The sequence below is a fragment of the Brachypodium distachyon genome, chromosome 3 (genome assembly GCF_000005505.3).
Source record: "Brachypodium distachyon strain Bd21 chromosome 3, Brachypodium_distachyon_v3.0, whole genome shotgun sequence".
NCBI classification, from domain to species: Eukaryota; Viridiplantae; Streptophyta; class Magnoliopsida; order Poales; family Poaceae; genus Brachypodium; species Brachypodium distachyon.
In genome coordinates, this window is record NC_016133.3 from 1127404 (window position 1) to 1145173 (window position 17770).

At 46.2% G+C, this 17770-nt stretch overlaps 4 protein-coding genes across 10 annotated transcripts; 1 reads left to right on the forward strand and 3 right to left on the reverse strand.

The window, feature by feature from the left end:
- The first annotated feature begins 293 nt into the window (after positions 1-293).
- On the forward strand, positions 294-4965 carry LOC100841847 (pentatricopeptide repeat-containing protein At2g17670). Of its 7 annotated transcripts, none has more exons than XM_024461550.1 (5): positions 295-1697; positions 2581-2823; positions 4087-4372; positions 4453-4514; positions 4816-4965. In XM_024461550.1, exon 1 carries the CDS (start codon positions 494-496, stop codon positions 1637-1639), a length of 1146 nt encoding a protein of 381 aa, XP_024317318.1. In that variant the 5' UTR covers positions 295-493; the 3' UTR covers positions 1640-1697; positions 2581-2823; positions 4087-4372; positions 4453-4514; positions 4816-4965. The 7 variants fall into 7 exon arrangements, with proteins under 7 accessions (XP_024317319.1, XP_024317321.1, XP_024317318.1 ...); XM_024461549.1 differs by lacking the exon at positions 4816-4965 and adding an exon at positions 4592-4801; XM_024461551.1 differs by lacking the exon at positions 4816-4965 and having other exon boundaries at positions 294-1697; positions 2656-2823; positions 4453-4801.
- Positions 4966-5020: 55 nt separating this feature from the next.
- LOC104583915 lies at positions 5021-8114 on the reverse strand. The gene is made up of 2 exons (XM_014899962.2): positions 7431-8114; positions 5021-6094 (listed from the first exon to the last, which is right to left on the reverse strand). The coding sequence occupies exons 1-2, from the start codon at positions 7950-7952 to the stop codon at positions 5162-5164; spliced, it is 1455 nt and encodes a 484-aa protein (XP_014755448.1). The 5' UTR covers positions 7953-8114; the 3' UTR covers positions 5021-5161.
- A 1516-nt stretch (positions 8115-9630) lies between these two features.
- Positions 9631-11237, reverse strand: LOC100842141. Its single transcript, XM_024462456.1, has 4 exons — positions 10897-11237; positions 10540-10717; positions 10203-10421; positions 9631-10082 (listed from the first exon to the last, which is right to left on the reverse strand). Exons 1-4 carry the CDS (start codon positions 11184-11186, stop codon positions 9828-9830), a joined length of 942 nt encoding a protein of 313 aa, XP_024318224.1. The 5' UTR covers positions 11187-11237; the 3' UTR covers positions 9631-9827.
- A 1352-nt stretch (positions 11238-12589) lies between these two features.
- On the reverse strand, positions 12590-17275 carry LOC100842449 (serine/threonine-protein kinase STY46). The gene is made up of 15 exons (XM_014899945.2): positions 16429-17275; positions 16153-16235; positions 15933-16055; positions 15497-15551; positions 15267-15377; positions 15081-15131; positions 14649-14824; positions 14455-14562; positions 14226-14299; positions 13957-14129; positions 13753-13848; positions 13599-13679; positions 13459-13512; positions 13105-13239; positions 12590-12911 (listed from the first exon to the last, which is right to left on the reverse strand). The coding sequence occupies exons 1-15, from the start codon at positions 16741-16743 to the stop codon at positions 12840-12842; spliced, it is 1707 nt and encodes a 568-aa protein (XP_014755431.1). The 5' UTR covers positions 16744-17275; the 3' UTR covers positions 12590-12839.
- Between the last annotated feature and the right edge of the window lie 495 nt (positions 17276-17770).

Consider the following 17770-nt stretch of genomic DNA (forward strand, 5'->3'; position numbering starts at 1 on the left):
GACATTGCTATCAAATTCCAAAGAAACTATTGCGACTTGATCCCGGATAACACTGTGCTCTTTGACAAATCTTTCCAGGAGCCATTGCTATCAGATTTCAAAGATGGCAACGAGTGGCGTGCACAATGCCCCGAGGTGTCGGATGCATGGTTAGCAACTTTTAGAGCATCTGTCCTAGTAAGAGTAATGCTCTTCGACCTAGACCCGGCTTAAATAATTGCGACAAAATGGAGGGGGCGACGGCAAGAAAGCCACGACATGATTCTCCTTGTCTCTGTCGTTCGCGTCCTGTGCGTTGACCGTCAATGCGGGCCCGCAGCTCGTGGAGCCCACGAGAAGTTTTGGCCCACTCTAGCTAAGCCCAGTAAGACAAGCCCATATAGGACTGTATTACATTGGGCCGGCTCGTACTCGCCTCAGCGTCCGTAAGCCCACCTCGCAATCGTATTCCCATTCCTCGTTCCAAATTTCCTCGCCGCCGCCGCCGCCGGAGATGGGGAAGGTGCAGCACGCCATGCGCGCCGCCCGCGGGCTCGCCCCGAAGCCCTCCACACCGTCCATCCCGGCTGTTCCGTCTGGAACTCGTACCACCCAACATCCTAAACCCCACGGCAATAAGAAGCCCCGGGGAGCCGCTGCCCCCAAGGCCTCAGGCACCGCCCCGGTAGCCCTTGCTCCCCGGGCTCAGGCGGAAGCGCCGGCGCCGGTGACGGCCGATAAGAGGAGGCCCATCACCTCCCCTGCGGAGCTCTCGTCCGCCATCCGCGCCACGGTGGACAAAGACGTCGACGCGGCCGCCTCGCTCGCGCTCAAGGCGGCGCCCACGATCCCTATCCCCGTGCAGTCCCTCGCGCTCCTCCTCCGCCGTCTCGCCGCGCACCGGTCCGTCTCCGCGGCGCGGGACCTGCTCGCGGGGCTCTCCTTCGGGCCGTCCTCCCCCGCGCCGCGCCCGGCGCTCCTCGCGCTCGCCGACGCCTGCTGCCGCCGCGGGGACCCGCGCGAGATCGGGCAGCAGCTCCTTCCGGTTCTCGCCGACCACGGCGTCCGCGCCGACGCGCACGTCTACAACGCGCTCATGAAGGCCCACTGCGCAGCCTCCGACCCCGAGGGCGTCCTCGGCGTGCTCCGCCGGATGAAGGGCGACGGCGTCGACCCCGACCTCGTCACCTACAACACCCTCGTCTTCGGCCTCGCCCGCGCCGGGATGGTCGCCAAGGCCAGGACCTACGTCGACGCCATGGCCGCGGAGGGCCACTTCCCTGACGTGATCACCTACACCTCGCTCATGAACGGGATGTGCGTCAAGGGCGACGCTCTCGGCGCGCTCAAGCTGCTCGAGGAGATGGAGGCCAAGGGCTGCGAGCCGAATGCCCGGACCTACAACACGCTGCTGATGGGCCTCTGCAAGAACAGAAAGCTGGACAAGGCCGTCGAGGTGTACAGGTCCATGGTAGGGGCTGCGATGAAGCTCGAGACGCCGGCGTACGCGTCGTTCATCAGGGCGTTGTGCCGGGCAGGGAGGGTGCCAGACGCGTATGAGGTGTTTGATTATGGGATCGAGAGCAAGAGCCTTGCACAGGTGACCGCGTATAGCGAGCTTGAGAGCTCGCTCAAGTGGCTGCGCAGGATGAAGGAGTGAGGAGGATGAGGGCATCAGGAAGGCTACAATTAAGCCAAAATGTCTTCTGCTGTTGCTGGTACTTGCTTCAGACTCGATTCACTGGATTTGCCCTGGCTTAATTTGTTTCAGCACACTGAATTAAGCATACATTTGAGACTACCACTACTATGTTTGTATGGAGTGACATTGTATGTTCAATCAATCAGAATGTATGATGGAAATTCAAAAACTTGAATTATACCCTGAGTCCTCAAAGACTCGCATGTTTATGTACCGCAAGCATGGTGCATTGCCTAGATTGGTGTAAAATAACAGGGGAGGAAAGATTTTTTGTTATTTTAACTTGAGCATATATGGGGCGTATCCCTTGGTACAGCAACGAAAATCGTTATGATTCTCTGCAACTTGAGCAAATGTTCCAAGAGTTGGGAGTCAAGTATGTGATTGGTATCCAGGGTGTGTTTTCTTCCCCTGGTACCAATATATCTGTGGTTAGTTCCACATGACATCAAGAGTCAAGACCATCCTGGAAAGAACCTTAAAAACGTCTTTCAAGTATAATTTGTTTTATCTAGTTTCTCTTTATCTATTTCATGACGACCTTAACCTATACAATATCTTCCCATCATTACATCTTCCAAGAGTTACCACGATACCTGCAGTGTTAATAACCAGGGAGTGCTGCCGAGCTAGACAAGCATCACGACCGCACTATTTGTAGTTGTCAGATAACTGGGGAAGCATATTCTGGTATTGGGTGGTGCCCCTGAGTTCCAGGACAGCTTGAAGAGCGCACAGTGTTGTTGCTTGCATACACGCATGAGAAGAAACTTGTGAACCATCCTTCCTTTTCCATGACGCTGCGAACTCCACAGAGAAACAACTGCAATTGCTGGAATTTTATGTCAGCATTATATCTTAAACAAATAACTCATCCAGTTTGTTTGTCCCATCTGCAGATAACAATCGAGTAAACAGAAGAACACGGCTTGATCATTCTCACGGTTTGTACTTTTCGCATGTACACATTGAAGGGGTGAAGAGAGTTGTGATGCAGCACAACTGCACAAGATCGCTTTTTCATGGCAACAGGTTGGAATCTGGTGCAATTGGAAGAAGGGTTAATGCTGCAGGAAAGAATACATTGAACTCTGCTATTAATTGATGCCTGGAGGATTGAGGATCAGATTTCCTGCATGGAGGTAAGCAACAAATCTTTGGGAACAGAACCATCATGTTATATGTCGTATAGTTCATTTATTTTGTGTGTGTTGTGATTTTGTTCTGACTGGAATCTAGCTTGTCGTGTTGGCACTGTCAGAAATTCTGCTATTTGAGCTGTGAATGCATAGCCTGATTTTCTTTCCTTGCTGAAGTCTGATACCGGTTGTTGCCCATACTGTAGTGCGTCTTAGTATATACTATCGGTCAACATTGAGAACTATGTGCTGTTGTTGGAAATAGATAATGTTGTGTTTGGCCCTGAATCCTTCACCAGTACATAATTAAAGGACGGGTAGCAACAGCTATATATACATGCAGGACCTACGCCAACAATTAACGGTGGTGATGCCTCGATCGTCTTAGTTTATCACCAATAAATCCTGACCTAAGTGATACACCAACCAGTCACACGCCGAGTTCTGTTCTGGTTAGTATATATATCCGTCCTATCCTAGATTGGAACACGCCAAGTTAGTTTCCAGCTCTTCAACCTCTACTGCTGCTGCTGCTTCTCTTGTGAATCCATCATACTGATCACTGAACCAGCACACTTCTTGGTAATCAAATCTGTCTAGCAAAAAGAAAAGGAGGCCAGTTCAGTGTAAACTGTTGATTACCTCGACGTTGCCTAATTAATCTTGGTGTTGCTGCTGCATGCTGGCGTAGTGTCTTTGGTTACCACCAATAGGTAAATTAATTAAGGGCATGGACCTCATCAGCATATATGTATGTGATGTATGTAGGCCACCTGATGAGAGATTGCTTCAGACAGAAAAGGCTGCGACCTTTGTGATGGCACATGACAGAGGCACACAAGCCGGCCCGCGCGTCCTGCACCAACCAACCCACGATGATTCCACGCCTAATTAAGATCACAAAGCCTTTAGTTTGCACCGACGACCATCACTGTCTGGGTCCTGTTTGGATGAGCTGATCATTAAAATGGAATCATTTCTGCAAAGTTTGTTGTTTAGAACCATACTATTTTTTTCATGACCAAAATTTAAGCTCTTGCTTGGATAGTTGCCAGAATTTGGCACGCCAATGCTCTTCATTTTTCTTGCAAGCATTAGCTAAAATATGGACAATCAAAACCTTTGCCAAAATTGTTGTCACTCGACTACATGTAGCTGTTCTGTTGATCTTATAATTCTATTGACCCCTCTCTCTAGTTTCCATGTATCCATCTTGGTATGTGCCACATGATTTAAACCCCTTCATCTTTACTGCTACCTCAGCAGACTTTAAAGCTGTTGAAGAGTTTGCTAAGCAGCACGAACAAGATCGCTTTTCGTGGCAACAGATTGGAATCGGATGCGATGGAAGGGTTGATGCCACAAAAGAGGATGTTGGACTTCTGCCGTTGAGGCCTGGATGATCAGATTTTGCTGTGTAACCGATCTGAACACATAATCTCATCCGGGATCTCTCAGTTTCCGAAGACGATTTCAGTTTTCGAAAACGACCTATGGACTGGTGGGTGAAGGATCTATGGAGTGGTGGGTGAAGCATTGCCGGTTAGGGAGGGTAAGCAAACAGATTTGTGGAAACAGAGCCATTATGTTACTCCACAAATCTTTGCTAATAGTTCATTTCTGTTGTGTCAGATCCCCTGAATTGTGGCAAAGAATAGAACTTGGTTGTTGATAGAAGAAGTCTGCTATTTGAGGTATATATGCTGAGATGAAACGTTTTTCTTTCCTTGCTGAAGTCTGATACCGTTGCCTCGTGTCATGAAATCTTCAGATTGTGTGCTCACCAGCTGCACCTAAGACACCGACACGTTTTTCTTGAAAAGATGGTTGAACCAGCACGTTTTTACTTAAACAAACAAGAAGTTCAATTGTGCTTGCTTCTCTGTTCTGTATTAATTTGTATACCTAACTCGATGGCCTGGATAGATCAACAACTGTCTCCCTTGTGTTCAAACAACAATAACTAAAGTGTGGACATGCACTTTTTGTTGTTAGCTGGGACAAACAAGATTGCTTCCAAAAGAAGAATGAAACACTGCGATTGACCGATGGACGGATGGATACCTTTCTGCTGCCCGATCAGAAATCCTGCATCAAAGACACGACGTCTCATCTTTTCTGTTGGTTAGATCACAAACCTTGATTAATTTAGACCGATATTCATCTACGGTAGAAATTAAGGCCAACAATGAACCATCTGTTGTATATACTGACCATATATTTCTTCACTGATCGCTAAAAATCGGTATAAATTCTGTACAATGATCCGTATATATTCTGTACAATGATCAGTTCAAAAAAACTGTCAGGCTAACTGCTCGATGGATGATTAATTATCTAGCTAGTTGTTCTTTGCCGCTGTCTCCAAAGAAGAAGAAGAAGAAGAAGAAGATGTCGATGGAGTAGAAGGGCCGAGGCGGCGGTTCGACGCCGGCTTGGACCCGCCGAGCCCCAGACGGCAGATCTCGTCGGGGCTCGGCGCGTCCCATTGCAAGGCCCTGGCCCGAAACGCCTCCATCTCTGCCACGCACTCCTCGACCCCCATCGCCGCCACCCTCCGCCTCTCCTCTGCCGCCTCCGCACCGGCGACCTCATCGAACGTCTCCTCCCACCCTTCCTCCCATCCCCCGCTCGCGTCGCACAGTTCCACCGTCCCGCTCGGCCGCCACTCCGTCCACCCCCACCCTCTCTCCAGGCCATCCATCACCGGACACTCCTCCTCATCGTCCTCATCTCTGGCAGTGGCGGGGCAAGGGCTTACGGGGCGGCGGCACGGGCGGCACTTGGCCCCGCTGAGCGGGCCCTTGCTGCCGATGGACGCGACGGGCACGCCGTACCCGGCCGTCGGCGGGAACGCGTAGCGGCGGTCGGAGAGCACACAGAAGGGCATCCGCCGCTCGACAGCGGCGACGCCGGTGAGGTTGAGCTGCGCCCGGAACACCGCCTCCGAGTTGAGCTCCCGACGGCCGGCAGCGTCGAGGAGTGGCAGCATGGAGACCCGCGACAGCGCGGCATTCGAGGCGGCGCGGGACCCGAAGCCCAGCCGGTCGTTGAGGCCCCCGAACGCCGACCCCCCCGGGACGACGTAGTAAGAGGAGCCGTTGTTGTTGCTGTTGCTGCTGTCATCGTCAGCGGCGGCGGCGTCGAGCGGCGCGGTCCAGAAGCCGTCGACGCGGGTGCGGAGGATCGAGGCGTAGGTGAAGTTGCCTCGGGATTCGCGCTCCCGGATCATGTCCAGGCACCCCTCCACCAGCTGGAAGTACTGCAGAAGACCCTGCAACCATCAACCATGCAAATCATTAAATTCCATTCGTCGGTAATTAATCATCAGTCCTATACAGTAATGTTAGTCGATTTTTGAAAATTTAGCATCCAACAATAATTTGATTACACATTTGATGTGTCATCAAACATGATCAATTAGCATATACAGCTAATTACAAAACATAACATTAGATCGAAGATTTAGCACAAGTAGGAACGTTGACACCCATCCATCGCGTCGTGGTCTTGTGGAAGTTAGACCGGAAAGAAGAATATTATTAGCACATGGATGCATGCACGGCACGTCTGTCTAGGCTCCATCGTGCATGTGGCACACAACATATATTCTATAGACTGCACATTAGTTCTTCCCTGCCCCCTCGCAATTTGTATATCGAAATGGTACTACGTTAAATTGAACATTTCTTTTCGATCTAACAAAGCGCGTAAAGTTGTTGAGAACTACCAATCGAGCTGACCTTACTACGTGCTAGAAGTTGAAAAAGTCGAGTATGAGAATTAATAACTCATATCTTTGACATAATCAGATTGAAATGGTCGAAAACATGCATGCCACATACGTTACGTGTAGTTTCTTGCCTTGAAACGCACGGCCGTCCATTAGTTCTGTCATTGTCGTTGGATTATATATGTGGAAAATAATCTTTGTTTATAATTTATAAATATATTTGATTGTGTGAGATCCCTAGATATGTGAATTGATCATATTAGACAACTCATCGAGCTGCTATATATAATTCTTGTTAATTAATTTCTCTTGCAATGCATGGCCGGGCCCGGTTAATTTCACGTCACGCAACGAACGTTCCTTGTTTCAAATGGATGGTAAGCTTAGCTAGCTGATAATCTTCCTTAGTTCCTTCCATCCAAAGCAATAAAAAATCGGTCGATCTATCTAACTCCCTGTATAATATACCCACCTAATTTTATTTATTTATGTGTGATGGATGGATTATACTCTAATTAAACCGCCGACAGAAAGATCGAGAAGGGAAAAACCGTCGCCACTGCAGTCACGAATACACGATGGATGGATCAATTAATCGTAGGTGCAATAGTCAGGGCAGTTACTGATAAACCTCTCGTGTGTGCAGTTAGCTAGAATTAATTAATCAAAGAGGGAACAAATTAATGGTGTGGAATTTGATCTGGAAGAACCAAAGGACGAACCAAGCTAGACGAAAGGCATAATATTAACCGATCGGTCGGTATATAAGATGCCGTAAGATGATCTTGGCATGCAAGCAAAGCAAGGAATTACTTACTGATTATATTAACAGATTGATTGATTGATTGATTGATTGGAGGAATATGGGGTTAATTACCTGGATGCCGTTTGGCGAGTTGTGGGCGGTGAGCACGCGTGCCCGTTCCGGGGTCTCCTCCACCGGCTCCGGCGTAAACACCCTCACGCCGGCCACCGTCGCCCCATTGCCCCCGCCGCGCCCGAGGAGCGAGAGCTTGTACGCGTCGCCGTCCAGCGGGCAGTGCAGGAACACGTCCACCGGCGAGAGCGGCTTCAGCACGTGGCGCGCGATCGACGGCCCCGTCAGCTCGAACCGCCGCGCGCCGCCCACCAAGCACACCGCCACCCGCCCGCCGCCAGGATCAGCCGCCGTCGTCGGAGAAGAAGAAGAAGAAGAAGAAGAAGAAGAAGGAGTAGCCGAAGGGGGAGGGAGCGGGCGGAGGAGGGAGGAGGAGTTGGGGAAGGAGAGCGCGGCGGCGAGGAAGAGCAGCAGCGGGGCCAGCACGGCGGCCACGCGGCCGCGGCGGTGGACGACGACCGGCCAAGGGCGGCGGTGGTGGTGCTCCTCGTCGACGCCGGAGACGATGGCGCCCGGCTTCATGGCTGCAGATGAGAGCTTGGTTGTTGGTGGTGGTAGAGGGTAGCTAGATCACGCCCATGGCGTCTGTTTAGATACTTTCCGATATATATATACTTCTCCATGTTAATAACTTCCGCTTAGGGTCAATGAAGACAATCCAACGGAAACCTCCTCCCCTGCTTAATACTCCTTCCGTTTGGGTTACGAGGCCTAAGCGGAATTTTATGCCAAATTTTGACTAAAAATTACATCAATAAATATAAAATTATTGCGGCACAAAAGATAAAATGCGTTGTTGGATTCGTATTGAAAAATTCTTTCTAATGGTATGATTTTTTATACATATTTGAATAATTTTTAGTCAAAATATGGCACAAACTTCAATCGAAATCTCATAAACTTATAAACGACGGAGGGAGTAGTAAATGTAAATTCATTAGCAGCCGGTCTGTTAATCACATGGCAAGATGCAGGCCAGCGAAAGTCTTGGTCGTCCCATGCATCGAAGCGCTAATTGGGCTATTTGGTCAAGCCGACCAGCTAGGCAAGTCAATTAAATTAACAACAAGTCAAAGGAGGACCTAAGCGAAGGAAAAAGACCTGATTAAGTGTAAGAAAAAAGGATTTGGGCCTAACGTATATTGAGCTCGCTGTAGCTTGTAGTAACTCTCAACGTTAGGTCTTTTTCCTTCGTAACAAAGAAGGACCAACTCAGCATTTCTTTCTTTTAAGATTAAATTCCATAGAACCACGGTTTTGAGATAGTGATGTCGCTGAACCACTGTTAATGAAAAACCGTCCACAAACCCACATTTTTTGAGTCAAAATGTCTCGGTCAACCCGAAAGAGAGTGATTTGACGGTTTTACTTGATTTTTTACAGGTGGGCCCACTTGATGAACGTCACGTCGGCCTCAATCCGACCCGATCAGTTAGCCCACGATTAAACCCCCGGCCCACTTCTCACTCCCGCAAGTTTTCAGAGCCAACGTGGCGCCCGACAGGTGGCCCCCACCAGTAAGAATTCAAGTAAAACCGAGTACACATCCGGTTTCGGGCTGACCGAGACAACTTGATTCAAAAGGTGTGATTCTGCGGATGGTTTTTCGTTAACTGTCGTTCAACATACGACTATATGAAAAATTTACTCTTCTTTTAATTCTTCAGACTTATTACATCCATGAGCCCCACCCGTAAGGATTCAAGTAAACCCAGGATCATGAGTGACGGTTTATACTATGGATTAGTGGATGTGGATCCTAGTATTTCGTGTTAGCATTTGTTCCATTCATGGGCGTGTGTTGAGTTGGCTGTGTGCATTATGCTATGCAGAATAGCATAGGCCGAAAGTATTATCAGTATTAATTGTTGCATCTTCTTGATGCAACGATGTGAGTCCAATAAAATTTCCTGTATCTAGAACATATGGTGCAGTTCCTGTTACTTCTGTTAGATGATGGAAGAGCAAGCCGATCTGACGGGCATACATGAAGCAGCGTGACCGAAAATATATCCATATTAAAAAACTTCATGGTCTTTTTATCAATTTAATTATCGTGCGCACAATCTCCGAGAAAATTTCATAGCATGGAAGAAAATAGGTGGCCACAACATAACACACAGGCATTGCAAGTACAAGGATGTCATCCGTGCCGGGAGGATCCTAATAACCATCGAATTTGTTTATGGAACACTGGAACTGAAAGCAAACACATGGCATTGAATTAATTTGTTTCTGGAATACAGGAACTGAAAGAAGCAAATATGGCACCTAATTTGTTTCTGGAATACATAGGAATTAATTAAAGAGCAAATGTGGCACAGGGCCATCTTATTGGCAACATGGGAACTAAAGATAAACGCTTTAACCGAACAGCAACAGCCATCGACCACATTACTAGTAGACTGATGACTTATGCACGTAAAAACCAATTGAAGTGAGGAATTTTCCATAACTTTGTCCATAGAAACCTACAATGCACTCGTCTTGAGCCAATGCAGGACTGAAGTCCGTGCCTGAACTCTTCCCGAATGTTTCATCTGCTGCCCTGTTGCTGATGGTAAACGTAAGTGATGTCACGATAGTGGTACCACGGTAATTATCAGATGTTCCATGAACTTGCTGCAAAGTCTCCGATGGTGACAGCGTAATCTGCAACATGCATGCACAACACCATGCAATAAAGATCAAGAAGAAATCATCATCAAGCGATCGACATATGAGACAAGTAAATCGCGATGGATCGATCGATCGAGAGCTGAGTGAACACACCTTAGTAGTACCAGGGACATCACCCCAGTAAGGACCCAGATAGTACATGGACCCAGTTCGGTCAACGTATTTGAGTGCGAATGAGCTTATGAACCCGTTGTCCTCGTGGATTTTGAAACTTTCTAGACGCCACGGTTGTGGTATGACATCGAGAGTTTGACCGACATTCCCACCCCATGTTTGTGTCTTTCTGGGATAGGGGATGCCGAGGCGTGTCGGCTGCATTTTGTTGAATCGACACGACATTAAGTGGGATAGCACAAAAAGAACCTCTTATACTTGTTCTAACTTGTACCACAACATGGTACGTCTGCGTGATTATACATATATAGATTACCTTCATGCTGCAGAATCCATGGATGTTAAGCTTTACTACGACTCTGCCCCTTGCCGTCGAATGCGGGTATTTCTTGATGATGCCACGTGCCATAGCGAACTCCCCCGTCCCACCAACAATAGCCCACTCGTCTTGATCGTAGTCAACTCCCATCACTTGTAGCGTCGACCCCTTAAACCTGCATGTACTCATCAGCATAAATAATATGTGGCTGCGTGCATCGGTTGATGCAGAGACCGGCCCGGCCGGGACCCTTTTTGAAGAAAAAAACTACACATAAACCAAGCAATACTAAGAGAGCCTAGATTTATATGACCATGATCTGATCCGAGCAAAAGTGGTGGTGTATGTATATACCTTTGGTTCTGAAAGTTGATGGTGAAGCCTTGGTGCCAGGAATCAGAAGCATAGGTGATGAGGCCCGGAGCTCTCGCGACAAGTTCCGCAGCCGAGTCGACGCCATGGTGTATCGCCCATCTTGTCGCGTAAGTCCTGCCGTACTTACCGGCGCCAGCATTGTCTGCTATCATCTGCTCGTTGAGATCTGGATCGGTGTCGTTGATGTGCAGGTAGAGGTTGCTCAAGTGGAACTCGGCATTCTCCACGGCTCCACCGAAAGGAGTGACCAGAAAATCTGAGATACTCATAGGATTGAAGCAAAGAATTAAGGTTGTTGAATTGTGTGGAATGAAAATGTTAGCTGGGTGGGGGTGCGTACTTATAGTAACTTAGGGGCACCCAAGAGGTTAAATTGGTCCATGTGTACTATAATGTGATGCGTCATGGGCCGGTTAAAAATGCAGAACTGGAGTGGCTCTTTCTTTCTTTTATCGAATGCTGCACTCAAGTCTCGGATGCAATCGAAGCACATGAGCCCAAGTACCGCAATTTGTCATACTAAATCGATCCATATGAGAGCGGGTCATTTGGATCTGCTTGTTTCTTGCGTCAGAAAGATAGTTAGTCCACTCTCTGCATCGTGGTTGAGTAAGAAGAAGGTGCCTCGATCGTCGTCCGAGCTCATACACTGGAATCCAAGGTCTATAGAAAAGACCTTCTAGCTTGGGGGGAGAAAAATAAGGGTCCTTTGCTTTGCTCCACCGCGCCTAACGTCACCGCCGCTACGTCATCCTCGTTGCCCTCCTCGGTTGCGCTATTATCTTCACCGTTATTTCATTTTTTACCTCCTGGTTTGATTTTTTTGGACACATATTATCTCATTTAGCGGGATTTATCTCTTTTTACCCAATTAAGCGAATCGTTATTGTGCCAACTTTCACCCTGTGTAATCTTTTTTCATATTGACAGTTTGGTATATATGTTTTCACCTTTGCTCTCGGCTCGTTGAATTGTTGGGATATGGCCCATCGGCATGTCTCCTAAGTCCTTCCTAATTAACGTTCTGGAAGAGCTTGAAGCTTGAAAGGAAAAGTTCAAGCTTCAAGGGCTGCTAATTTGTGACTAAGGATAGAGTTCAATTCCAAAAGGCAATCAAACAGGGCTTTCATATCGCAATTATACTCGCAAAGAGCTTAACGCTTGAAAGGTTCAGGCAACGAGCCGACATGCTGCTTCTGTGATCAGGTTCTTGAAAGCTTGAAAGTGCTTACCACTTGTTCATTTTCTGCCCGTTTTCAAAGGAAGTTTGGATTAAATTCAAGACGTTCAGAGACTGGCTGTGCATCGAGTTGTTTCCTCCAGTCTCTCCTTCGCTGATTGTCTCGGCAGGTTAAGGTATCTTCGGAAGATTGAGAGCCCTCAGATATTTTAGTTGAGCTTGTGATTTGGTGCATTTGGAAATCGCAAAAGAACAGGATTTTTTAGAAGATTAGGGAGGGATGGCAAGAAAAGTTGTTTTTTCTTTGGAGCTTTTCTCTCTTTGAGATTAGGCTCCATTTCTTTCTTTCTTTTTGTCCCGCTTGTAACATTATTTTCTTCTCCCTCTTTAATAGAAAAGACCGAGCTCCTGCTTGTTCGTGAACAAAAATAAAATTAACAGAACAGAAGTTAAGTTCTTTTACCACACCAGAAGTTCTAAAACTGGAGAGGATCAACGCCAAATATTTACTTTTCCAAAAAAACACACACACCAAATATTTACTTTCCAGCACTATCTTTGTTATTATTAACATTCAATCAAACAACAAGGGGAAAAGAAAAACAAAAACGGGGAAACAAACAGAAAAATGGCCAAGATTTACAGTTAAGAAGATTTATCAATGTACACTACAGTGCAGTCCAACAGTTCCAGAATTGATTAACTTGGGCACCGACATAAAAGGGAGCACGTTGATCTTCCTTCAGTGGCTTCTCTTCAGTGCTGAAAGAAAACCGGACTTCGTTTTGCGTAGACCGTTGGCGTTGGTTCCGACCTGTTTTGACTTTTAAGTGAGATATGAACGTTTCTGCAGCATATAATGAATACTAAACAGGAAACAGCAGTGCAAGAAATGAGCAGGAAATAGCTTTTGGAAATATCAGGAAATAGCAAAAACTGGAAATGTTGAGAAATCTGCTGAAAACGAGCGAAGAATTTCGATAGTAAGATAGCAACGTAAGGCTGACCTCTTTGGAGAGTCTTTGAAGGATCTCCAGTATCTGGGAGAACTCGGGCCTCTCAGCTGAATCTCCATGCCAGCATTTCTGAACCAGATCAGCCAGCTTGGGGTGGGTATCTTTTGGAATTATCGGCCTAATTCCCTGCACAAAATGCACGTGGGGACGATTAACATTTCTCTAGTAAAAGCTACCTTAAGTGTTGTATCCCTCTCTCTCTCTCTTTTAAGTACAAGATGAATCTCCCTTACCTAAAACAAGAACGTATAAAACCCAAAAATATTTTTCAAATAGTTATCCACTACAGGTTATCATGTATGAAACCGTAGAATCCAAGCAGAGTTGGTGTAAATGGGTAGTTACCTTCTGAACAACACCTACTGCTGCTTGCATTGGTGTTAGCTGCCCATAAGGGATCTGGAGAAATCAAGCAGTTATGGCCATCAACTTAATTCTACGAGTACTTATATGGAGTAGTACTTTTAACAAGTAGTTGGAGTTACCTTGCCAGTTAGCAGCTCCCATAGAACAATACCAAAGCTATAAACATCTGCTTTGTGATCATATGGCCTATGCTCTATGACCTGAATAACAAACATGTCAGAATAGGCTGAAAAAATGATCTCTTTTGATATGTGTATGAATATGATGGCGGACCTCAGGTGCCATCCAACGGTAAGTTCCAGTCTCTGCAGTCATCACTCCGGATTGATCTTTCACACGTGAGACACCGAAATCTGCAACCTTTACAACCTGAGAAAAGGGCGTCCTTTTCCAATTTTAGAGCTTAACACTAGGATAAAATATCACTATGCGAACTTTCTGGACAAACAAATAGCATGATCTTTAAGAAACACCAGCCTTGTTTTCATCCATGAGAAGATTTGCTGTCTTGAGATCTCGGTGAATTATGTTGTTCTGATGCAGGTAGTTCATTCCTTTTGATATGTCTGTCGCCACTCGGAGTATTTCTGGAAGCTTGAAAGCACTGTTTTTATGGAGGCAATCGTACACACTCCCTCCAGACATGAAATCTAAGACACACACATATGCACAAAAGGGTGTCAAACGCTATTAGCAGTTTATCTGCATGATATAACCTATAACAGCAATACCGTTGTAATATATACCTGTTATAATATATAAGTTGGGTTGTCTTGTACATGCACCAATAAACTGCACAACATTCTTGTGACGAACCTTTCTGCGAGCATAGATTAACCAATAAACTACTAGTGTATAGTTAATAAAGACTATATGCACATAGGCGTGTATGATTACCAGTAAGGATATGCCGATATTACGTACAGAATACCGACGAATGGGCAACAAATATGGATTCTACAATGTTTAACTAACCTCATAATGTAGACTTCCTGCGCAAAATCTCGATACATATCTGCACTGATGCGCTCAGGTCTCACTACTTTAATGGCTACATCCTGACTACAGTATGATCCACGGTACCTGAGAAAGCAAACCAAATTATACAGTCAGCATGTGTAAGATTCAATTGTTTTCACTTCTTGGTCCCAACAAAAACTGGAACTTACAGGTCGCCGTTTGATCCAGATGCAACCATGTTTCCAAACTTGAGCAGCTTCAGGTTTATTTCCCAAACATCTGCTCCATCCGTTGGTATTTTCACACTGGTAGATGGCAAATTCTGTCCAACTTGCAGACCTTCCAGTGATGGCGATGATGGGCTCGATACTGGCCAAGATTGCGCCTTTACACGACACAGTTTGCTATTTATTAGAGAAAATCACAATACATGATTGTACAATCACATTATCAATTTATGATTTTTTTACATCATGAAACTTGGACTCCAGGGGATTCGTTTTTTCATTTTCCGGTAAAATAGTAATGGTTTGTGTCCTTATTTTCAGGCCTAGTTAACAATTTTCATATACCAAAGATGAGATTACATTTTGACAGTTGGAAGTATCCAACTCCACACAAGGTCTCAGAGAAGCTTATACCTCAACATTGCGTAGTTTCTGTAGTAACTTCTCTTCAAGCTGCTTAGTACCCTAGGAGTGGGAAAATCAAGTATCAATACGAAAAATAAGAATCAAAAATATTTCTCAGAAAGGCAATAACTGATTTTAATAACGAGGAAAGACAAACTAGCTCCAATGTGCTGGATGCAGTTAGCTATTGCATACCGCAAGACGCCAACCAGTGACAACAAATACATCCAGTGAGTAGCCATCGATTGTCGAAAATGCGTGTGCTTCTTGGATATCAAGACCGAGCTCACCAAGCAAACAAGTCAGCTGTAAATATACAAAATGGTAGCATAAGAACCCAAACAGTCACTGAGCAGAGGTTCTGGTTGGAGTGGTTTACTGTAAGTTCAAGTGATTTTAATACGGCCTTTTTATTTCTGATTTACCTTACTAAGTAGCTTTGGCTTATCAATTGTTGCAAGTGCTATCTCATGCATAGGCCTGTAAGATTCAGAACATAACAGAGAATTAATCAACTACACGGAAAATATACAGAAGACCAAGCATTCATCCCTCAATTTTTTTTCGCAAAGTCTGAAGAAGGGTGTTAAAAAAAGTAGGTAGTTTTAGGAGCAGATTTGCAACTAACTAATTTTCCCTTTGAGAAACTGCCAGTAATAGCCAGTGTTTATTATTTTTATATAAGCAAAGAAAATCTAGTTTTGGAAACAACTAGTGTTTACTAGGCTTTTTACGACTGGATCACCAAGTAACATTACCAACAATTTGGCAAAACAAATCTCATGAATATTTTATAATATTTGCAAAATACATACAAGCATTATTACACCTGCATATGGTTTGTAAAGAGATATTACGTACCTGGAAACCAGATGAACACTGTGATCATCGTTGTTAGTGGTGCTAGCTACATCAGGCTCGCTTGCTTCAAGCGCTAGCGCCTCTAGATTGGAGGAAGAGCCGAATGACGGAGGAGGGTGAGCCCTGAAAGAACCAAATACGGGGTCCAGACTTAGCATACATGAAAAAAAACAGAGAACAGACATAGGGTGGTTCAGAGATATCCAGAGACTCCACGTACATATTGCTAGGCAAGTGGTTGGAAGCAGCCATCCCGGGGTCGAAGGAATCATCATCCATGTCCCCATCGATGATCCTAGACACCTGAAGAGACCAAAACTCAAAGCCTCAGTAACCATGGACAATCACATTGCAAGCAAACAGTAACAACATGTGTAAGTAAATACTGAATTCCGCCAAGAATTTTATACAGTTCAACCCACAGAAAACGAATTCAGTGCAAATTCAGAGCAGCTTTGCAGAATCTGCAGGGCAGGAAGAGGGTTTGATTAACTACCTGGACGACGCGCACGGAGAGGGCGGGGCGGCGGTGCGGGTCGCGGGCCTCCTGGAGCAGCCGCTGGTGGGTCACCACGTCCTCCGCCCTCTCCGCGTTCACATCCAGGGCGTAGCGGGCGGGGAGGCGGTGGAAGTGCGCCCAGAGCGCGTCCTGGAAGCCCGGCGAGATCTCGCCGGCGGCGCGGAGGCGGGCGAGCACCTCGTTGTACACCTCGAGGCGGCGGCCCTGCTTGTCCGTCCGCCTCCCCCCCGCGCCCACCTCCCTCCTCTGCCCCTCCTGCTGCTGCGGCGGCGGCGGCTCTTCGACAGCCATCGACGACCCACCCCCCGATCGATCTAATCCAACCAACCAAAAAAAAATCGGGGCACGAGACGAGATAATGCTGCCGGCTGGCTACGGCTTGGCTAGCGCGGCGCTTGCATGGGAGGCGGTGGCGGCTCCGCACGTGAAGAAGAAGAAGGCGGCGAGGCCAAAAAGGCGATTGAGGAAATAAAAGAAGCAAAATCAAATCAAATCAAAGGAGAAGAGCAAAATCGACTCGGCGATGAACTGATCTGGGACCAAACCTGATTTGATTCGTGTTGGGAAAGAAATACTCCGTTGAGAAGAATTTAGTGAGATTTAGGAGTAACTGATTTTGTCTCGGGAAAGGAAATAAGTTGAATTTGTGCGATTTGATTTGTGTCCGGGAGATAAAGGGAGTAAATTTCGTGGGATTTGATCTGTGTGCCCTCCTTTGGTTAATTTGTGCCGTGTTTATAAGGATTTTAGGATTTAAAAGCTGGCGGATTCGGAGGCTGTTGATGATTAAGAAAAGAAAGAAAAGAGAAGTCAAATGTGATGTGGAGAATGGAGTACGGTTGCATGCACACTGACAAGCCATCGTTTTCTTCACGGTTTAGAAAAATGTACGAGTCTGATTTGCTTAAACACTGACTCGGCCGATCGAGCTTAGCCACTGGACGGTCGATTAAAAGCGGACGATTAGCTTAGACCATCTCCAGTGAGACGATTAAAGTCTAGATACTGAGGTCTGAGGATATCTGTCGGCGGTTTTTGTTTCGAGTTTTTCGATCATTTGTTACTCTGTTTGTTGAATCGAAAAAATCAGATATTTCTAAAAATAATAATTATTGCCAATCCAACTGTTGCCAATTGTATTGTGTGCGTCAATCTTGGAAAAATGTGGACTTGGCAAGATAGTTTGTGGGTGCTATCTTTTTTTCTTTTTGCCAAATAAATTCTTGATTCCTTCGTCTCAACTCGAATAAAATCAGATACTATCTTTTTTTTTCTTTTTTCCTTCAGCTTTACCTGCCACATCATCTGTTCGCTGACG